Here is a 21,144-nt window from a genome sequence, read left to right as displayed (position 1 = left end):
ACTTTTCTTTATGATTATTTTTATGCCTTTTAGAATTCTAACCTGTGCATTAATTTTCAAGCACAATTATTAGCTTTTGTCAATTGACCAAGATTCGGGGAGATCATCTCTGATTTACTTTTTTTTCTTTTTGTTGGATATTCATAAAATTTATTTTTAGCAAGGTCTCTGGTTTTAGTGGTACTGTTGTGTTATGCAGAGTTGTATTGATAAGACCTCCATTACCTGTTCCCCCGGACGTATTTTTGACAAAAAACAATCAGATTATCCTTGTCTCTAATGCACCAGTTCGTTCTCTTCCTCCAGGCAGGAAAAGATTGAAAAATTAAGTATAGTTTTATTGTTTCTTGTCGGTTTAATATTTTTTTTTATTTGCATCACTTCGTGTACCTAAAATTATTTTATTGAATTTTAATTACTTGTCGCATACGTGCACCATGATCTTAGGTTCTTGGCTGTAGGCCGACTTCAAATTGCAATGTGCCCAGTAATGTACAGAATAGGGATTACTATACTTCAAACCAATTATCTGCCAAAAGTCTAGCAGCTGGGGAAGTTATGCATCAAATAGAAGGAAGAGCTCATATTCGGTAAGCCTAAGTTTTATTTAGTAATGTTATCGCTATTAAATTTTTCTATTTATTTATGTCGATAATATGGGTTACAGGCTACTCCACAACATTAGTTTTTTTATCACTTATGTCTGGCTGTTAATGCATCTATTATGCCACTGTTATTAAAAATGAATTTAAAAAATGGATTACCGCACCATTATTGACACACCAAAGACTGTTATCATAAGAACCAAAGGATATGTCATTAAAAGACGTAAAAAAAGAAATATTTTATTATATAAAGCACCTTTAGCTCCAAAAGAATTGCAAAATACAGTAAATAAAACATCTGACAAAAAAAATGCAATCTGGAGAGGCAACTTGCATAATGGTCTCCATTATGGCCTTAAAAACAGACATTTCCTGAAAGACTATACAATTTATCTTCACAACCAGATGAAAGCTACCAGAGGCATGTTGCATTTAGTAATGAAATTTCATCATAATCTAAAATTTTGGCCTCTTACGAAACTTGTAAAATAAAATAAACACCTGTGTGTTCCCAAAATCCATGGAAAACCAGAAAACAAGTCTAGGAATGAGCTACAAGTCTGGTTCACATACTTCAGAATATCAGAAACATTATAAAATCATCTTTACAAAATACTTGGTATTGCAACAACAGCACCATGCGGGCCATATATGTTATCACATTTCCAGATGTCTTGTACCCTTTTACAACTTTACAAGCCTCTGTGCATATATGTATTTCAAGTAATAAAATCTTTTTAAAATAATTTATTGATCCATGGGGCCCAATTCAGGCATCTCCTCCTGTGAAGGATCTCTTTTCTTACAGCCAGAAACGATGTCATCGATCCTCAAGAGAAGAACTGCGGTCTGTAAAGATAGAATAATGAGAAGAATGTAGGCAATTGTCAAAACAGTTTTATGAGTTCTTTCTCTTTAACTTACCCGAGTTCTATTTGTACACCCCTCTTACAAAAACCCATTCTTCTGGTAACATTGAAGAGTCAAGAAATATGACTATTGCCTTAAAATAGTTTATACTAAGTACAGTATAGGTTAGTCTGGCCAGTCATGGAGAAAATCTCAAGTTTTACACATTTGAAATCTACAATTCAATAGAAGAAAGGAAATAATGTAAAGTGAAGTTTATTTTTCAGTCCATGCAAAGCTAACTAAAATGAGCTTTGTAAAGCCAAGAATAAACATTTAAGCGTCAAAATGAAAGTCATATAATTCAGGAAAGAAAGATGGAAGAATCCAAAATTCCACAATTAAGTGGCCCACAGACAATAATAAACTCTGTCCTTTATTTGACAACTACTATGTATGCACTACCAAAGTCTGAAGACCACTATTCAGTAAAACATAGTTTGCCTCATTGTGGTGAATGTACTGTTATGCTAAAAAATTGTGTACTGCTTACAAAGTATTTTCTTTCATTGCAGATGTTTGAATGATTAGAATAAAGTGTTTAGTCCAATATGAGGCCCACTGCAACACAACAATTACTGCAACTTACTCAAAATCCAACTTTACATCAAAAAGTGATCAGCAGTAGATACTCAGGATTCAACTGCATCCAAACACTGGACACATTGGCTTTGTACCCCTACCAGTTTGTAGTTGCTGCTGAAGCACAAAATGATAAACAGGCTGGACATTCTCATCAATTACTAAGTGACTTCTTCAATTTATGAGCACATTGATAAAATTACTTAAGAAGTATAACGCCAAAGGCTGAACTGCTTTTTCTTCATAAGCTGTTCAACCAGTATTCACAAGCATTTAAACTGTTGGTTAATCACTGTACCTTGAAAACAACATCTGCAATCCCACAAGTGATGGCTACATCAGAGATGCTTTCATAAATGAGCTAGCTCTACTCCTTACCTGTAGTATCTGCTGAGAGTAAGACCTGTTCTTTGGATAGCTAGGAAATAGTTGAACTTCCTGGCTTTTCAAAGGTTCTTTTACATTAAAAAAATGATTACTTGGCTTTTGTATTAGAGAAAGACAGTTGAGGATGGAGATGACTATAGCAATACTTGAAAAGAGGCCTTGTAAACCACAAATACAAAGAAAAATAATTGTGTAATTATTTCATGTACTATTTCTCACACTAAATAGCTCATATGCAAAGCATAACAGCAGTAGTTACAGATACACGTACCTCCACAGCAGTCTTGTAGACCTGAAGTTTCACAGCGAGGGGATCCCATATCCTCAGTGTCCTCATGTCTGCCAGCTCTCCAGTTTCTCCATTTACACCCCAGTAAACTTCCCCACTGGCATGCTTGGCACGCAAATTCGTGAGCAGACGGATAACATTGCCACCACAGTTCTGGCCTAGCATACGAGGGACTACCTGAAATCCAATACATTCCCTCATTAATCACTCTTATACTTATTCATCAGTTTAGATTTACTCTAAATCATCAAAGATTAAACAAATTTCCAAAAAATACTTCCTATCCACAGAAACACGACTTCCACTATTCATACTTAAGCTTCAAAGAGAGTACTAAACACAAAAGAATTTTTCTGTTCACAAAAAGTGGAGAGAACAACCAGTTTTAAATAGTGACAATACAGTCCTCTCGATATTACTCCTAACTTTTGAAAAAGTAAAGATATGTACAGTACATACTGTATAACTTTTCTAGCACTATTTTGTAACCAAAATTCTACTACTTTAACTAGTTGCACCATGAACTTCAGAGAGAAGTATCACTCATTTTTTCAACGGTGGACACCATCCCCAAAACCAAATTTTACCTCCAAGGCCTGAGCCAACGCTGTGTAGGGCCACTGCTTGACACCTGACACAGACTTGGACTTCTCTTGCAGGATGCGAGAGAGAGCCATCTCCACAGCACCACCACCATAAACAAGCTTTGGTTCCATGACAAGATTTCTGGCCACGCCCAGAGCATCTTGGAGGTTCCTCTCAACCTCGTTGATGAAATCTTTGCTGGGGCCACGGAGGAGGATTGTACAGGCCTTGGGGTTTTTACACTGTGTGATGAATGTGTAGTATTCATCACCAATCTGTAAGAAACAGGGAATAAAAATCTTCAGACATGTCACTGCCTTCACTGGAAAAGTTATAGTTCCTTGAAAACAAATCAAATATTTAGTTTTCTAAGCTGTGAACTACAGATATCTCAAATAAAAAAAATCTTCCCAGTCATACAAATATGCAATATACAGTATAATATACTTGGGTTTTCACTTTAAATGAAATTTGCTTCATCTATTACAGGCACTTTCAAACAAAAGAAAATGACCTTCACCTACATATGATAGGTACTGGCCGTTTTGTACTTTGTGACTATGGGTGTTAAGTCTAAAAATGTGTGGTGGGAAAGGTGAAATTTTCGGACATAAAGCTGTAAGTTGGAAGATAATACTGAATTCAACAGATTTGTTGATAGTCTACCCTTTTTTTCCTGTGCATGTTGCTAAGCACTGCATGGACTGAGAAGGTGTTCTTTATTCAAAACAGAAGTTTAGCCATATCTTCAATACGTAGCTTGCTCGAAGTTGGCTTCAAAATGTCAGTCTGTAATACTTGTAGTTCTCATACTTGTTCAAGGAAGTAAAGAAAATGTAGATATATACTTAAAGCAATGTATCATAAGAGGGGGTCCAAGAAATGCTGCAGAAACCATTTAATATTTAAAATCACGGATATTGTGTGTGGTTTATTTACAATTATCAATACAGCACATGGTTTAACCAAACAACTGGGTTAGCATTTTACCCTCATACCTGTATGTAGGTGACATCTACTGTCATATGCAAGTACTTCTGTATATATTATACAAAAAAGTAACTACCAGGTATTAGTAAAAACAAACGGAAAAAGGAAAAATTATTAGAGAGAGGGGAGAGGAACTATTGCTCTAACCTTTCTAATCTCAAAGAGCCCAGCTCCAGTACCAATGTCTTCGTCTTTCAGGTCCGTGGTAATATTAACAATCTTAGCACCACATGCCCTAGCAATCCTGTTATTATCAGATTTCTTCACCCTGCGAATGCATGTGATGTTAGCCTTGGCTAGGTAGTGCTGCGCTAAGTCGGAGACGCCCCTTTCTGTGATGACTACGTCTGGTTCGAAGGAGATGATGTCTGCGCACATGGACTTGATGCTCTCTTCTTCCATTTCCAGCATCTGAAAAGACGTCAAGAATGGTTAATCCCTGTGGGTGGGTGGGGGTTAGTGCCATCAGTTCACCTCAAGTGGTGCACTGCAAGCATTACTTATGGCTTTTTGCAGTGTTGCCTCAGCTCCTAGCTGCAACCTCCTTCAATTCTTTTACTATACCTCCGTTCATGTTCTCTTCAATCTAACTTTCAGCACTGAATGACCTAATAGGTCCCAGAGCTTGGCCTTTAGCCTAAATTTTATAATCATCCTTCATCAGTAACAATTAATAGCACAACTAAGTATTATTAGAAATACAAAAGAATTAATATCTTATATTACAATCATCAAAGCCCTTGTTACAAACTTACAATGCATCAAAAAAAAAAAAAACTACATCTGAAGCATGAAGTTTGTCTTCACAAAACCCACCTTAGTAAAGTCCATCTCCTCGACAATTTCTACATCTGTCTGTGACTCTCCCTTCTTGAACTCCAAGGCACAGTCGAGGAGAACGATACGTGGATTCTCTATCCTCCGCCTCATTTTCTGGTGAGTGATGTCTTTGTTCACCATTATGCCATCCAGTACGCAACACTCCTCAATGGTTCCACCGCGGACCTGGAGAGAATTATGCAAAGGAAGGTACAGTCCTTTAAATTTACTGATGATAAATTATCACTATGCTACACCATTTGACCAGTGTATATATTAAAAAAATCTTAATTATTCTAACTGAATTCAGAATCCAGATTACTTACGAGACAACAAAATCAACATGGTACAATGTAAACTGCATAAATTGCAACAAGAAAGGAATTTGGACAAAAACGATGTAACGGTTTGATTACTTTCCATGAAAATTTCATCTCTGAGCATAAGGATATTCAAGATGTCATGGTAAATGCACAACGTGATTTATATTTGCCAACTAACAAAAAGACTTAAAAGTTGCTGAATTTGGAAAAGAAAAAACAAACCCTGCACATTGGCAGAAAATGGCATTCTCCATAACTACCAACTTGGGGAACCCTTTACGTTTTTTTAATTTACCAATTATAATTTTTAATGCATACAACTGAATGTACGAGTTGACAGACAAAAATCTTCTAGGGCTAAATTTCTACATGAATATATAAGGAGATGAATCCAAACTTGCTACATACAACAAAAATATTCCAAGCTCTCTTTAATAATGCAGTGCCAGATGATCCAACACAATAATTTCCTCAGAATTTTATAAACTCATTACCTAACTCCTTAAGGTACTGCTGCCAATGACATCCCTGTCGAAATGCAATGCCATAATTTACTGGAAGTAGCAAAAGCATCACAGAGAGGAAGGTCCTTTCAGGTACTGCAACACTGTCAGACAAATGGAAATTCAAAATGGTTAGGTATAAAAGCATGACCACACTTAGGTTAATACTTGCATGGGATACTTTGTAGAAAATGCAAATACAGCACTGGGCAATTCCAGAATGGACTAATTACAAACACTGCAAAATTCTTCAGAATATGAAATTGGTCAATTGGATTTACATGTCTGAAATGACATTAAATTGTTGTAGTATGATAATTGAACGTATATTTTTGCTTGAACTATTAAGTTAGACAGTGAACTGTTAAAACAGGCAGTTGTACGCATTTTAGTTCAAGGGGTACAGGGTTTTTGGCAGTGATAAGTAACTAGTGTAAATGTTTTTCGAGAGGATTTTACATTTCAGCGGTGGGTTCTGGAGCCTACCCCCATGAAAAAGTGGGGGTCTACTGTACTTTTAATAATGAGACTCCTCGCGTTTCTGTTTTAATCACAAATACAGGTATTACCAAATTCTTGTCAAATTCATGAAGCTTTAATTCTTGTACTGTATTTGCAAGACTACAATATTTAGCCATAAAAATAGATATAAAGTTGTATCTACCATGTTAATCGGTGAAGGAAAGTTACATTAGGAAAGTTAAAATTTTTGTAAATTGACAAGACCACAAACAATATTAGTAATAAATAATACTAAAAATTGAAAACAAAAACAGCTTTGGTAATGAATGGCACTAACACCTGCATCTTTTACTCAGCCCCACCATTAATATCATGATTCTATATAGGCATTGCTAGGAAGGACCATAATCGCCTCCAAGTGGAACGTTATTTGAGTATGACAAACAAATAATAAGCAAAATGTACGGTAAATCAAAGAAATCCTAAAAAAAGTTTGAAATAAGTTTTTTCCTTTTCTTATGACATGATTTTCAATAAATGATACTCTTTACAACCTGAAATTTTCAATAGTGAAGGTGCCTATCTATCCTTCATCTTGGAATATGCAACAATCTGCTTTAATGGTAAAATCAGAAAAATAAGTGATGGGAGATATTTGGCTAAATGTACTTCTTGTAAGATTAAAATTTGATAATTATTTTCTAAAAGTATCATTGTGGCAAGGGTTACAAAGTACATATGAGAGAGAGAGAGAGAGAGAGAGAGAGAGAGAGAGAGAGAGAGAGAGAGAGAGAGAGAGAGAGAGAGAGAGAGAGAGAGAGAAATTTCATTTTTAAATTACAAACGCACAAACACAGAGGTTCAAGTAATAATGCCTCATTAACCTATCACTTAAATTATTTCATACACATGCATAATTCACACTTTGGATTAAAAAAAAAACACTGGATATATCTACTACAGTTGATGAACTCTCCAATACTCTGAATTCCCCACCTTTTCGATTCTTGCCCACTTCTTCAGATCAATTTCCTTGTACCCATCCTTCTCCGTGATAATCGTTCGGACTGCCTTCAGAGCGATGGAGCAGGCCAAGTCTGCGTACTGGCCCAGGAACTTTGTACCAATGCAGGACTTGAGGACATCAATCACATGCTGCTCATCATTGAGATCAACTGGAACACTGTAAATGAAATGGAATATAAAATTTGGGCAAAGGCCAAGCCCTAAGACCTATGAGGTCATTCAGCACTGAAAACGAAATTGAGAGTAAAAAGGTTTTAATATAGGTGTAGCAGGAGGAAAACCTTGCAGTTACAACTATGAAACAATTGTTAGCAGAGGGTGGAAAGTAAGATGGAGGAAGGAGAATATGAATAGACGTACAGTAAAAGGAATGCAATAGTTTGCGGCTGGGGGTGAAGGGATGCTGCAAAGAGTCAAGTAATGCCTACAGTGCACCGTATGAGGTACACTGACGGTACTAACCCCCAAGGGGGAACACTGTAAAGGGATACAAACTCAATATATCAATGTGGAGAAAACCTATTGCACATTGTACCTCATAAATATGGTGTTAAAAGAAATGTTTGCAACTTTAACATATATAAAACAAACAGTAGATGTTAATAAAAAAATAAAAAACATACATACCACAGCTGCTCATAGAGGGCATTAATAGCATCCTCAAGGGCTTGACTATAGGCCTGGATAATAACAACCGGGTGCATTTTGTGCTGCAAATACTGTTCAGCTACAGCAAGCATCTCACCAGCAAGGACCACGACACTTGTTGTTCCATCACCTACCTGCACAGGGTAGACAATGCCTTGTACAAAACAAAAGACATCATGGAAACCTTATACAAACTGAAGACTTGTATATGGATACCCTCGACAAAAGCTGCCCCAGTTGTTGAATCGTGGTAACAAGGTAATTAACAAGTAACAGGTGAATGTGGGATTGGGAGTACAGTACCACCCACTCACTCAACAGTATCACTTTTCTTTTGACATTAGAGACATGCAAAGGAAAAATGGAAATTATACCAAATTTGTGATTTGTTTCTACACTAATAAAACCCTTTGTCTTTTTTCATGGAGACACTCCTTAGGTAGGAGATATTTCCCAAAGAACATAACTGTTCTTCTTCCAGCCCAGAAATGCCAGCTTCCCCTTCTTATATGTGACCTTAATAGACATTCCATGCAGTTCAATGACAGCAAGTATGGTATTCCTGACTTATGTGAAAAGAACACACACAATGAGGACTAACATTTCTAGGTGACATAAAACATACACACACTCTGAAAATATACACTACTCAAACTTTCTCACACTATCAAAAGAGAAATGGCCACCAACACATTCAGGAAAAAATGAAAAACTCTTAGCAAGTGAAGATGTCCATCAAGCTGTGTGGCTGAAGAAAAAAATAATGCTGACAGTTAGACGAGAAGGTGGTACTCCCAGCCCACACTTACTTGCTGCCTGTTAACTACCTTGTTACAAAGCTTCAATGAGACCAGCTTATACTGAAGGTACACCCATATAAGAGCCAAAAGTTTGTATCCTAGTGTGAACAAACAGTAAAAAGCATTAACTTTCAACCACCTATGTAGAATAAAATTAAATGGTTTAAAGTTTATGCTTCTCGGTAGTCTTTGCATTAAAAATCTGGATACAGCAAATTTGTTCCAGTTAAAAAATCTGGATAAAAATGAAGTTGTTCCAGTTAAAAAAATCTGGATACAGCAAATGAAGTTGTTCCAGTTAAAAAAATCTGGATACAGCAAATGAAGTTGTTCCAGTTAAAAAAACCTGGAAGTGTAATGTCTCATGATCGTAAAGAGAATATTCAGCTTATTCGATTCAGAAGGCAATTCTGTAGTACTTAGTTAAAAATGGAAAGAATATCTGAAGTATTCTATTTGACTTCAACACTCAAGTTTATCTTCAAGCAAATTAGACTTAACATAGATATTCTGATTACATGTTTAAAGAAATACATGATACTATACTGTACAGTCTAAACATACCCCAAACCTTAAATAAGGCAAATGATAATCCACAATTTAAGCGACTTTTAAATTCAAAGGATAAATTTGCCAATCCAAAAAATTCATTAGAAACCATCCTTTTCTTTCCAAAGTGATGACAAATTAAGAGGTCACCTAACCTCTTCATCCTGTGTTTTGGCGATTTCAATCAGGTGCTTGGCAGCTGGGTGTTGAACAGTGATCTCTCGCAAGATGGCATTTCCATCATTTGTCATAACGATGCTCCCCATGGGGTCTAGCAACATCTTCAACATGGACCTTGGGCCCAGGCAGGTCCTGATGACATCGGCCATGCTCTGGAAAATAAGATGCAATTGTAATATTTTTTGTTTTATGAATAATGATACACAATTACCTGTCAGTTTTATTCTTGAGTATCTAACAAATCTATAGGATTCCACTGACAGCCAGAGAGAGAGAGAGAGAGAGAGAGAGAGTATGTGTGTGTATTACCAGAAGAATAGTTCTACCCCTCCAGGAGGGGACTAACTGGACTAACTGCTAGATTAACATATATATATATATATATATATATATATATATATATATATATATATATATATATATATATATATATATATATATATATATATATCTATATACTGTATCTATCTATATATATATATATATATATATATATATATATATATATATATATATATATATATATATATACATATACTATATATATATATATATATATATATATATATATATATATATATATATATATATATATATATATATATATATATATATATATATATATATATATATATATATATATATATATATATATATATATATATATATATATATATATATATATATATATATATATATATATATATATATATATATATATATATATATATATATATATATTATACAGACACAGAGACAGAGAGAGAGAGAGAGAGAGAGAGAGAGACTTTGTTGCTCATTTACCTTAGCAGCATTGATGTTCTGAATCTGAACTTTCCGTCCACTTTCTCGCTTTGCATTTTGACCTGAAAGAGGAAAAATTTTAAGAAATTCTGAATGAAACAATACAGTATTGTATAAAGAAAAACTACTGTACCACATTAAAATATAACAATACTAAATTATACAACATACTGTAGTTTTAATTACCTGTAAATTTTGATGTAAGTTCTCTTGAACTCATTTGTCAGAAAAATGTTGAGCAAAATACTGTATACTTAAAAAATATGGAGGGCAAAATATGAACATTTTGAGCTAAGTAAAAGTAATTTTCCTGCTCAATAAATAAGTACACATGAAAAACACACAGCTTTCTTTAGAATGGAGTTTGTGCTGCTAATACAGTACTTGCCACACCTGTTTCTTATTGGAACTGGAATATGTCATTTAGGCCAAAGGCCAAGCACTGAGATCTATGAGGTCATCTGCACTGAATTGGAAATTGAGAGTGAAAAGGTTTGAAAGGTGTAACAGGAGGAAAATCTTGCAGTTGCACTATGAAACAATTGTTGGGAGAGGATGGTGAGTAAGAAGGAAGAAAGAGAATACAAACAGAGGTACAATAAGATGGCTGAAGGGACACTGCAAGGAACCTTAAGTAATGCCTATGGTGCACTGCAAGAGGTGCAATGATGGCACTACCCTGCTGCAGGATATTTCTTGTTGAATGACATCCTTATAATCATTTTACATTAGTTTAACAAGATTGGAAAATCTTCTATAGCCTAACCTTGTGTCTCACCAAAAAAGAAACTGGTTTTAAATGCCTTAATATCAGAGCATCTTCTTCTTTTTAACATGCTTTTTTCCCATTTTTTGTATGGGATACGCACGATGCCTTCTTTTGAAGGACTTGGGGTTGACTGTAGTCTTGATCAGCTGCCCTGCCTGACATCGCTTAGATCCCAGTAGCTCATGTACGTGTATCGTACCAATCACCAGCTCCCTTTCTCCCAGCAGCGAGGAGAGTTGAGCGGATAGGTCGACAGTTCGAGACGTGAGGTGTCTGTTATGTTTTTAAGAGACATTGGAATGGCTTTGTTTGTGTGTGTTTTAGTCTGTAACACCCATTTGCTTTTAAGCAAACCTATCCGTTGATTACATACATAATCCTGGGGTGTCTACAAAGATAGCAAAGTGTCTGCCTCTCTGCGGATTTGAACCTGCGCCACAGACCTCCATGAAGTCCAAAGCTGTTGCTCTACCGACTTGGCCATCGAGGCTCTGCCAATATCAGAGCATAAAAAGGATTTTATTTATCTATTCTTTTTTTGCAAAAAATGCTTCTTTTTGCAAACCCACTGATCACAACCTACAAAACAATACAGCCAGTACAACCTCTATAACCATTAGTTTCCATAAGCAATGGAAAACATAACCCAAGACAATGGACAATATGACCTAGCCTACCAAAATTTGTCTACTTTATCTAATAGCCCATACCTACAAATAATGTTCGTTTCCGGTCCGAACATCCCTACTCGATTTTTATTATCTTTTGAATCTTCATGAAAAATGAAAAAAATATTCTCTATATAAAATTCTTGCAAACTAATATTTATCACAATCAAAAATAAAATATATGTAAATAACTGAGGATTTTTTAGCTTCAATTTTGCAAAATGCACTTAGGGACATTTGATCTACCAGGGGCTAGCACTAAACACGGCAAAATACATTTGACGCCCCAAGGGGCTAGTAGTAAACACGGCAAAACAGTGCAGATGAATCATTATTTCACTGTGTTTAGTACCAGCCCTCATGTGGAGTTGGGGTTCGGACAGGAAACGAACTTTTACCATACCTAGTAGCCTAGTACAAGCTAGGCTACTTCTCCCCACACGAGACGTGAAATTTCCCGTGGGGAGACGTGAAATTTCCCCTATCATAATATTGCAGGTCCTACCTTCATAAACCCCAGTTATAACCTATTTTCTACAGGTGACAAAATGAAACATGCTAATAACCTATAACCTATTTTCTACAGGTGACAAAATGAAACATGCTAATAACCTATACCTATCTACTGTGGGCATCAACTCAGCACGGGGTAGGGCTACGCTATGCTATACGATACCCAATACCCAGAAAACTGGGGGCACCGTGGGCTACGCGGACCTCGTACCCCTACTTTTTAAAACTGCTATCAATATCACACATATAAATTTGTTAAAACAGAAGCAAAATAACCATAAATGGGATAAGTACCTACGATACATCAACAAATGACAGACCACGTGGCTTGACAGAACTTTAAATAGCAGACGATATTTACGAAAATGACAAGACGGTTCGGGGTCTTTCATTTTTTCCGCAATAAATAGTAATTTACTCTCTCAAACTCACTTTTAGTGATGGAATAATGAAGTGTGATGAAACATACTTACTTAAAACTACGATCGGTTGTGGTGCGTTCATTCTTTAAGTGAAAAATGAGGCGGACACAAGAGAAATAAAACGAATCTCCCCTACAAAGACGGATTGCGAGTCGAGACTGAGTGAGTCGTCTGCTTCTAGAATTTTAAAATAACTTCAAAAGTACTCTGCTTCTTCTTTCTTTTCATGTGGTGTAAACAAGGTATCAGTTGTTGATTTTATTTCAAAAATATATGTATGACATCTTTTCATCCATGGATTACTATTATTAGAAAATCTAATATCTAATAGGTAATTCCAAATATATAATAGCATAAAGTCGAGCAGTTTGTTTCATGTGCAAAGAATGTTCGTATGTGAAAAGTATATTTTAGGTTACATTTTTGGTTTAATAAGAGTCTACTGTACCTGAAAACAGAAAATGCTAAAATAAAGGAGTTAAGTGAACTTTAAATCATCAATTTATCCTTCATCATGGTTCTGAAAACATTTTGTGTATCTTACAGCCCTGAGAGATGCTATTATGTGAAATGTTTAGTCTAAGATAGGAGTAACATTTTGCAGTAACATCTTTGAAACCACTGACAGAAGATGAAAAAACTGCTAAGAAAATGGCGTGTATTTATTTAGTAACAAAAGCTAAGAAAGTGACGCAGCATTTCGTCCTATTATTAGATCATCATCACACTGACTCAAGGAAGAATGTTAATTCAAGAGGATTCGAGAACGTTCGATCTTTACGGTAGTCTGCCGAGATTCAGGTTAAGAATAATTTGCGAGAAAGTTAAGATCTTATGGTTTTCAGCTTTTACAGGATGTTGAGTGAAGTAGAGCTTTGGATCGATTAGTGAGAAAATTGAAATATATAAATTAATATAACTTTCTCTTAAATATATAACATAATACCGAATAACGGAAGTCTTGCACATATAAACCCTCTTTCAGTGACGTTCCTGAGGGCGGGGGGGGGGGGCCTGTTTGATATCGCCCCCCGGGCCCCAAAGTGAGGGGGGGCAAAATGCGAAATTTAACCATTGCTGCTATGACAAGACAAGCTAAATTTCTGAAATTTGCATTTACAAGTGCCTTTAAAATGACACCCCCCTCCCCAGCTGCCTAGCTTCGCTCGCCTCCCACCCCATAAGAGGGGCCCCGAATGGGACTGTGCCCCCCGGGCCCCAAAATGACTAGGAACGCCCCTGCCCTCTTTCACCATGTTTATTTTGGAAAACATAAGGGAGCAGGTGATATATAGGCCTACTTATCTTATACAGAGTATATATATATATATATATATATATATATATATATATATATATATATATATATATATATATATATATATATATATATATATATATATCTATGATTAAATAATTGAAACATCATCAAACTGAACATTCATTTATTGAGTTGGTACATTGGGAAGGCAAGGAGAATTTTTAGATACACAACTAAATAAAACGACAACAAAAAAAGAGGTTAGAAACTAATCTACACTATAGAGAGAGACGATGTGGCCTGCACATCAGATTTATGAATGAAAAAATCTTGTTTTGAAAACCAGATTTTCTTAGTATCAGCTATTCTAGATATTTTTTAGCTTCAACTACTATGGAAATGTATGTCAAATTCCTCGGTAGAATCTGTCAAGAAATTACGAGTCAAATGTCTTAATAATATGTGTTATGAATTAGTTGACAAATTTTCTTTATAAAACCTGGCTTGGCACTTCATAGAGCTGTGTAGAACAGATGCTATGTGCTGGGTGAGACCAAATTGGCGCCATCTTGCTTAGGAGAAGTTGCAATGTAAACTAACACACAGAAAAAATCATCTTAACTTTAAACACAGTATGACATATAGGTGACGATTAGTAATTTCAACATAGGACTAATTTACAGGATTAAAATTCAGCGGATACGTCAAAGTTATCTAGGAAATACTATAGAATTTCTGTTGCTTTATTATCTACTGAGAAATTAGGAGTTGCGTGTTGTAAGATGGCAGCCAATTTGTTGTCATTAATGTGTGCGTGTATACGTGTGTATTTGTGTGTGTGTTTAGCCTCCACTAACTCCAAATCTAGATGGTACTACACGTCAAACTGCAAGATGTGGGATGGAATAGCACATAAAATTCCCTGGTAAAATGTAATATAGAACTACAAGTCAGAGTTGTTGTTAAATTAAGCAACAGAATAACATTCCTCGAAATGTCCGTTGTGGTACTACATTTCAAATTTCTTAATTAACTCGTATGGAATTAAATACTAATATCCTTCAGTAAGACCATTCCTAAGTGTTGGATCCTTGTGAAGTTGTTGATTTACGCATCACCTTTCTTGGCGAAATGTAAATTGGCGTATATCTAGATTTCAACAACAGGTGCTGTTGATGAGTTGGTGTAGGCCTATCTGGTAAATAAAAAGTAAACTTTCACTACGATTAAAAGTACTATAATAAACTGCCTGACCGAACCTCCTCAAATTTCAGAGGAAGCGTTAAATGAAATGCATTCTTAAACTTCAATCAAAGTTAGTTAGGCCTACCAGAAAATCTATATATTCCAAATACAGTACCTCTCAGTGCATTTTGCCTGACAACAAATTTTGAAAGCGTTTATGATTAGTAACAATTTCAGACCTCCAAATGCATTAAGCAGCTCATTAGTAGCAGAATGTAATCAAGTTTCAAAGACTAATTTTGTAACATAAGAAGGAAGTAGTTATCAAGAGAAGGTCTAACGTTATCACATCTGTCACATGTAGGTATTCTCCAGTCTTGAAGCGTCAAACTCACAATATACAGCCATTTGTAAATTCCACGAGAAAGACAACATAATGCCAAATATAACCGATCAAGATTAAAATCTTCAGGTGAACTGCCTTCTGGTTTTGTAATGACACATGCTAGATTATTTATAAAGTTCTTCCCACTTTCACCTAATGAGGACACAAGGTGTGCACTCCCCTGGGCGCAAGAAAGCTGGATGACACTTCGGACATTCAGGGTTGATCTCGAGGGTCGTCAGCCTGACGTTTCGTGGCTCTGGGAACACCATTGTCATGTTCGTCTTCTTGACCTTCACCGACTCGGTCAAGGCGTTCTGCAGCTCCGCTGTGGTGTCCTTGATCGGAAGAGTGGGTTCCTCCTCCTCCTCCTCCTTCGGTAAGGACAGTCCAGGTGAGGGGATGAAAAAATCGCGGTTACTTCGCGATACTGGGAACTGGAAACGTGAACTAGGGACGATGCTCTGGAAAGGGCGGAGGATTGATCGAATGGGAGTTACCAATGGTGTTGGGAATTCCTGTTTTATTCTCACAGGAGGGATGAGCGTCTGCTGTATTGCTGGCAGGAATGGGGGAATGTTGGCTGAAACTGCCACCAGTGGAGGTGGCTGCAGTAGAATGCTTGGGACTCGTATCCCTACAGGAATAGAAGTGTTGTTAGATCCTTCACTACTGGCAGAGCTGTTGTTGGATAGTGGAGCGGCAAACACGGTGGTTGTAGAATGCTGCGTTACTTGGTCAGGCTCTGAGGAATCGTGGTGGTGAGGGTCCAGAGTAATAGACGCCGGAGCTGTGGTGAATATCTTCCGCTTTTTATCCTTTGGCCGCAGAACCAGGGGGCGAAAGATGATACTATTGAAATCTATCGCATTGAAAGGCTTCTCCTGGGTACTTGAAAATATGAACTTATTCCCAGTGCCCCTAGCAACAACTCCTGGTACCATGGTGAATGGAGTTCCAGGTCGAGGTGTTTGAACGAAAGGTATAGCATGGTCTACAGAAAAGTGTCCATGGTGAGAACTGGTATTATTCCCTGCTTCAGGTTCTGCATCTGCTGAGACCAAGCTACTCTCAGCATGCTGCTGGGGGGGCTGAAGAAACACAGATGGTGGTGGGGATGGTTTGATTAAGGAGTCAGGAATGGAATGGAAAATGCTCTCGACATTTGGGAGTTCAAAGAAACGGCTAGGAGTAGTCTCGACAGGTCTCTCTGTCGATTTTATGGTCTGTTGCACAACTGTGCTCAGAGTCTGAGGAAAAGTAGGTCTAGGAGTGGTGGCAACTGTTGGCTTTAAAGTTTGCAGGAAAGACGTCCTTGAAGTCTGGGTAAACTTAGGAGTACTGATGGGTTTTGCCGTTGAAGTTATGGCTGGTTGCACTTCTGTGCGTGTTGTCTGTGACGTCCTTTGTGTAGTGAGAGGTCTTGGTGTTGTCTTTGACGTCTGTTGTCGACTTGTGTCTGACGTCTGTGACGGAGAGAAGGGCCTCAGAGATGATGACCCTTTCGGTGCAGGTACTGGCTCCTCTGTGACGAGAGTGTTTGTAGGTGTCTGGGGTCTTGAAGAAGAACCTGGTGCCTTGAAGGTGACAGCCACTGGAGCAAACTTTGCCTCCTTCGAAGATGTTTCTCGACTGCTGGGGGGGATTTTCCTTGCGCCAGTCACCTTGATATCGTTAGCATCTTCTTCACCATTTTCTCTGCTGCTTGACACTGTGGGTACAAAACCAATAAACAGAGATTTGTTTGCTTTGGTTTTTGGTTGTTGACTAATAGATACTTTTTGATTTAATATGGTGCATTTTACCCCAAAAATACCCTTCTGTAATGAGTTGTAAGAAGCAAGCTGAAGGACAACTTAAATGGAAACAAGATCAGCATACTGGAGAACATGAACTTGACACACTTGGAACGCTGCCATGCTCTGTATCAATGTTCAAAATTTACTTTTAACCAAACTCTAATATCCATCTAGACATTCAATTTTGATTAACTGTTAGGTATAAATTACAGTGAAAAAATCATAATAATTTTGAAATTATATGAGTCTTTGAGCGTGACTTCAGGTAAATCCCTACCGAGGTTGATATATGGACCTTGGTCCCAACTATATAAACAACACAAAAACAATTGTTAGTCTGGGATAATCTTAGTTATTTTGGCTTGGAAAAGACTAAAAGGATTTTAGAGTAAACCTAATGGAAAATGGAGCAATATCTATCTCATAAAAAATCTCTTTTACATCATCATCTGTATTCCTAAGCACATTTTGGAAGGCTCTTCTATACCCCATCATTCTCTGCATCAGGCAGGCCCCATAGATATCAACAAAGATTATTCTGTTTGCGTGCTAATCTGACAGTTAACAGAAAGTGCAAAAATAAGCACTTCCTGTTAACTTCTTGCACCAGATGATCATGATGGCCTCCTGTGGTTCCCTCAAACACCATCCACAGGCACAACAAGCCGTGACAAACACGTCTATTCCAAGCTGTTTACACAACACTTAATCAACTGGACTAACATAAGCTCTAATAGTACATGTCCCTAACCATCTTGGGGAATTCTCTTCTCACCTTCACCAATGTGGTCGTTCAGATCATAGAAGTCAGTGGCGGAGGAACAGTTCACCATGTACCAGTGGTCGCAGACCATGAACTTCTGGTTGAAGAGCGTGTAGTTAGGACACAGGTACGAGTACTGCTTTTCTAGGGTGTCGCACATGTGGTATACCTGCCAACATAGCAGGCTTGTGAAATGCGGAACAATTGTGAATGAAAATGGGCGTTTATACACATACATGTAGGGGTATATTTCACGTTAATTATAACTCACAACATCGAGCAGTGTAAGCAAACCTGACACCCAGTTTCTGGGTCAGCGTAATAGCCAGCTGTGTGCCCGCGACAGCTGAAGGTGGTCTGGGGTATAGTGCCCAGCAAGGTATAGTTCAGGCCCTCCTGCGAAATATGGACAGGAAAGAAACACAGGGATTAGCAATGATTTTGTTTCAGTTGTGGTCTGTCAATACAGTCTGGTGATAAAACTCAGTAATAATAATAGTAATAATAATAATAATAATAATAATAATAATAATAATAATAATAATAATAAACTTTGTGATAAGAGAACCATCCTCCTTGAGGATTTGAAGCTCTTCCTTGGGAAAGAGTTGTGGCCTTGAATATTAGGCCCGAGTTCAACTCTCCGGCCGGCTAATGAAGAGTTAGAGGAATTTATTTCTGGTGATAGAAATTCATTTCTATAATGTGGTTCGATTCCAACATAAAGTAGGTCCTGTTGCTAAGTAACCAATGGGTTCTTAGCCACATTAAATAAGTCTAATCCTTTGGGCCAGCCCTAGGAGAGCTGTTAATCAGCTCAGTGGTCTGGTAAAACTAAGGTATACTTAAGGATTTGAGCCATTAACCAATGAGACACCAGGCAAACACAATATCCACGCAGCCACAGAGAGCATAAAATGAGGGAAAAACTACCCATGAATATAATCAGTATACACAGGCTACTAACATCACACATGCACGCATGTACATAAATAAATACACAAAAAGTACCAACAGAAAGTAGAAGAAAGCAAAAGATAAAGCCCTTACCTTTCTCTGGGCCGAGACTGCGTTGTCACAAGAGGTGAGCGAGAAGAGAAAGAGGAGGAACATGAAGTAGGCTAATCTCCTCAGCTGCCTCTGCATCGTTTGGTGAAGGTGTGGTCCGCCGGGTGGGGAGCCACTCGGGTGAACCGCAGTAGCAGCAATGTTCTGGTGCATCATGGGTAGTGCCAAGGCCCTCGTGGCATGCCAGTTACAGCTTTCCTGAAAGTGGGCATGAAATATGTGAATGGAGTCTGGGTATAATATGTAACATAAGGTTTTTCTCATTTATACACCTTTCTTTTTTTAAGAAAGGTTGGCTCCAATTTTCAATAAGTATATAGACATACATACATACATACATACACACACACACACACACACACATATATATATATATATATATATATATATATATATATATATATATATATATATATATATATAAAGGTATGTATGTATGTATGTTCCAAACACAACTCTGAAATGCATATAGCAATTTCAACCAAACTTGGTATGTATATGATAAAGAGAGAGAGAGAGAGAGAGAGAGAGAGAGAGAGAGAGAGAGAGAGAGAGAGAGAGAGAGAGAGAGAGGAAGAGAGAGAGAGAGAGAGAGAGAGAGAGAGAGAGAGAGAGAGAGAGAGAGAGAGAGAGTAGAGGGGCAGTTAGGGAGGAGAAAGAGAGAGAGAGAGAGAGAAAGTTTATCGGTTGTCATTCAGAGTTATCCCGGGCGGCGCCGGGTTGGTCAGCTAGTACATATATATACAACACACCGAACACACACCACATAAAAAGATGCAATTAGTGCCATAAATAGCACCGATATCATACTTTAAAAGGAATCACGTAATAAATCCACTGAAGTTTGCGAAGCCAACAAACGCATTACTCCAGAAAAAAAGAGAATAATTCTTCCTGGCTACTTGCAAAACTAAAATTTTCTAAGCCACTAAATTTCTTGACGACAAAGAACGCGGTGTCTGTTACCGGCTGATTCACTCTCCTTCGCAGTCTGGAGTCGCAAAGTTTATGGTCATCTGGGGTGGAAGTGAATTGAACTGAATATAGAATTTAGGTCAAAGGCCAAGCACTGGGACCTATGAGGTCATTCAGCGGTGAAATAGAAATTGACATTAAAAGGTTTGAAAGGTGTAACAGGAGGAAAACCTCGCAGTTGCACTGTGAATCAATTGTTAGGAGAGGGTGGAAAGTAAGATGGAAGAAAGAGAATACGAAAGGAGGTAGCCTACAGTAAAAGGAACGAAAAGGGTTGCAGCTAGGCGCCGAAGGCTTGTCAGTTTTTTATAAACAATTTTGATGACAAAGGAGAAATGTAAAAAAATGTGGATTATATCTAAAAGAAGACTCATTCAAGCTATACATGATTTGCAATTGCAAAAGACCTCAAATTTATAAATAAAGTGGATTACCCATTAACGAAAGCAATATTGTAGCAAAATCAGAGCGTCACTAAATAGATGGTTTATTAAGAGTAAATAAGAATTCTGACGTAAAAATTAACGAAAAATACCCACCAGACCTCCAAAAACATACCCAGGAACTAAACCACTCAGGACCGCTGTGCCCAAAACACTAAACGCGCGACCCACCATCCTGCGAGGGCACCACCCCATTTCATAATGGATTCAACCTTAAGATTTTTTCCCCCTCCCCTCCTAAATCATCCTTTCTTCCTTGGTCTTGGCTCTCATCCATGTGTACGCATCTGTTACATCCAGCCTCATCCATTTCGTTTGCCCTGTCATCCGTGGAGGTCACTCCCAGAGCGCCAGACAATTTCGATTCGTACACGATCTGTTGGCAACCCACAATTCGGTATTTTGCTTTGTGATCGAAAGGTTAAGATGAAT

The 21,144-nt window shown here is 37.4% G+C and overlaps 2 protein-coding genes across 3 annotated transcripts in view; both read right to left on the bottom strand.

The window, feature by feature from the left end:
* Positions 1–832: 832 nt before the first annotated feature.
* LOC136855089 (T-complex protein 1 subunit gamma-like) lies at positions 833–13,017 on the bottom strand. The gene is made up of 10 exons (XM_067131901.1): positions 12,885–13,017; positions 10,462–10,523; positions 9,633–9,809; positions 8,108–8,262; positions 7,451–7,637; positions 5,164–5,352; positions 4,495–4,758; positions 3,360–3,632; positions 2,755–2,949; positions 833–1,454 (listed from the first exon to the last, which is right to left on the bottom strand). Exons 1-10 carry the CDS (start codon positions 12,913–12,915, stop codon positions 1,353–1,355), a joined length of 1,635 nt encoding a protein of 544 aa, XP_066988002.1. The 5' UTR covers positions 12,916–13,017; the 3' UTR covers positions 833–1,352.
* Positions 13,018–14,263: 1,246 nt separating this feature from the next.
* LOC136855088 (uncharacterized) overlaps positions 14,264–21,144 on the bottom strand; it is a 102,996-nt gene continuing 96,115 nt past the window's right edge. For both annotated transcript variants that reach the window (XM_067131899.1, XM_067131900.1), the window contains 4 exons: positions 19,277–19,492; positions 18,521–18,622; positions 18,239–18,395; positions 14,264–17,375 (listed from right to left, as the gene is read on the bottom strand). In XM_067131899.1, the coding sequence (XP_066988000.1) occupies positions 15,814–17,375; positions 18,239–18,395; positions 18,521–18,622; positions 19,277–19,450 (1,995 nt within the window). In that variant the 5' untranslated portion in view covers positions 19,451–19,492 and the 3' untranslated portion in view covers positions 14,264–15,813. The remainder of the gene's footprint in view (positions 17,376–18,238; positions 18,396–18,520; positions 18,623–19,276; positions 19,493–21,144) is intronic.

This window comes from Macrobrachium rosenbergii, chromosome 30 (genome assembly GCF_040412425.1).
Source record: "Macrobrachium rosenbergii isolate ZJJX-2024 chromosome 30, ASM4041242v1, whole genome shotgun sequence".
Classification (NCBI taxonomy): domain Eukaryota; kingdom Metazoa; phylum Arthropoda; class Malacostraca; order Decapoda; family Palaemonidae; genus Macrobrachium; species Macrobrachium rosenbergii.
The sequence above is the reverse complement of the archived record's forward strand: the minus strand, read 5'-3'. Positions and strand labels throughout refer to the sequence as shown.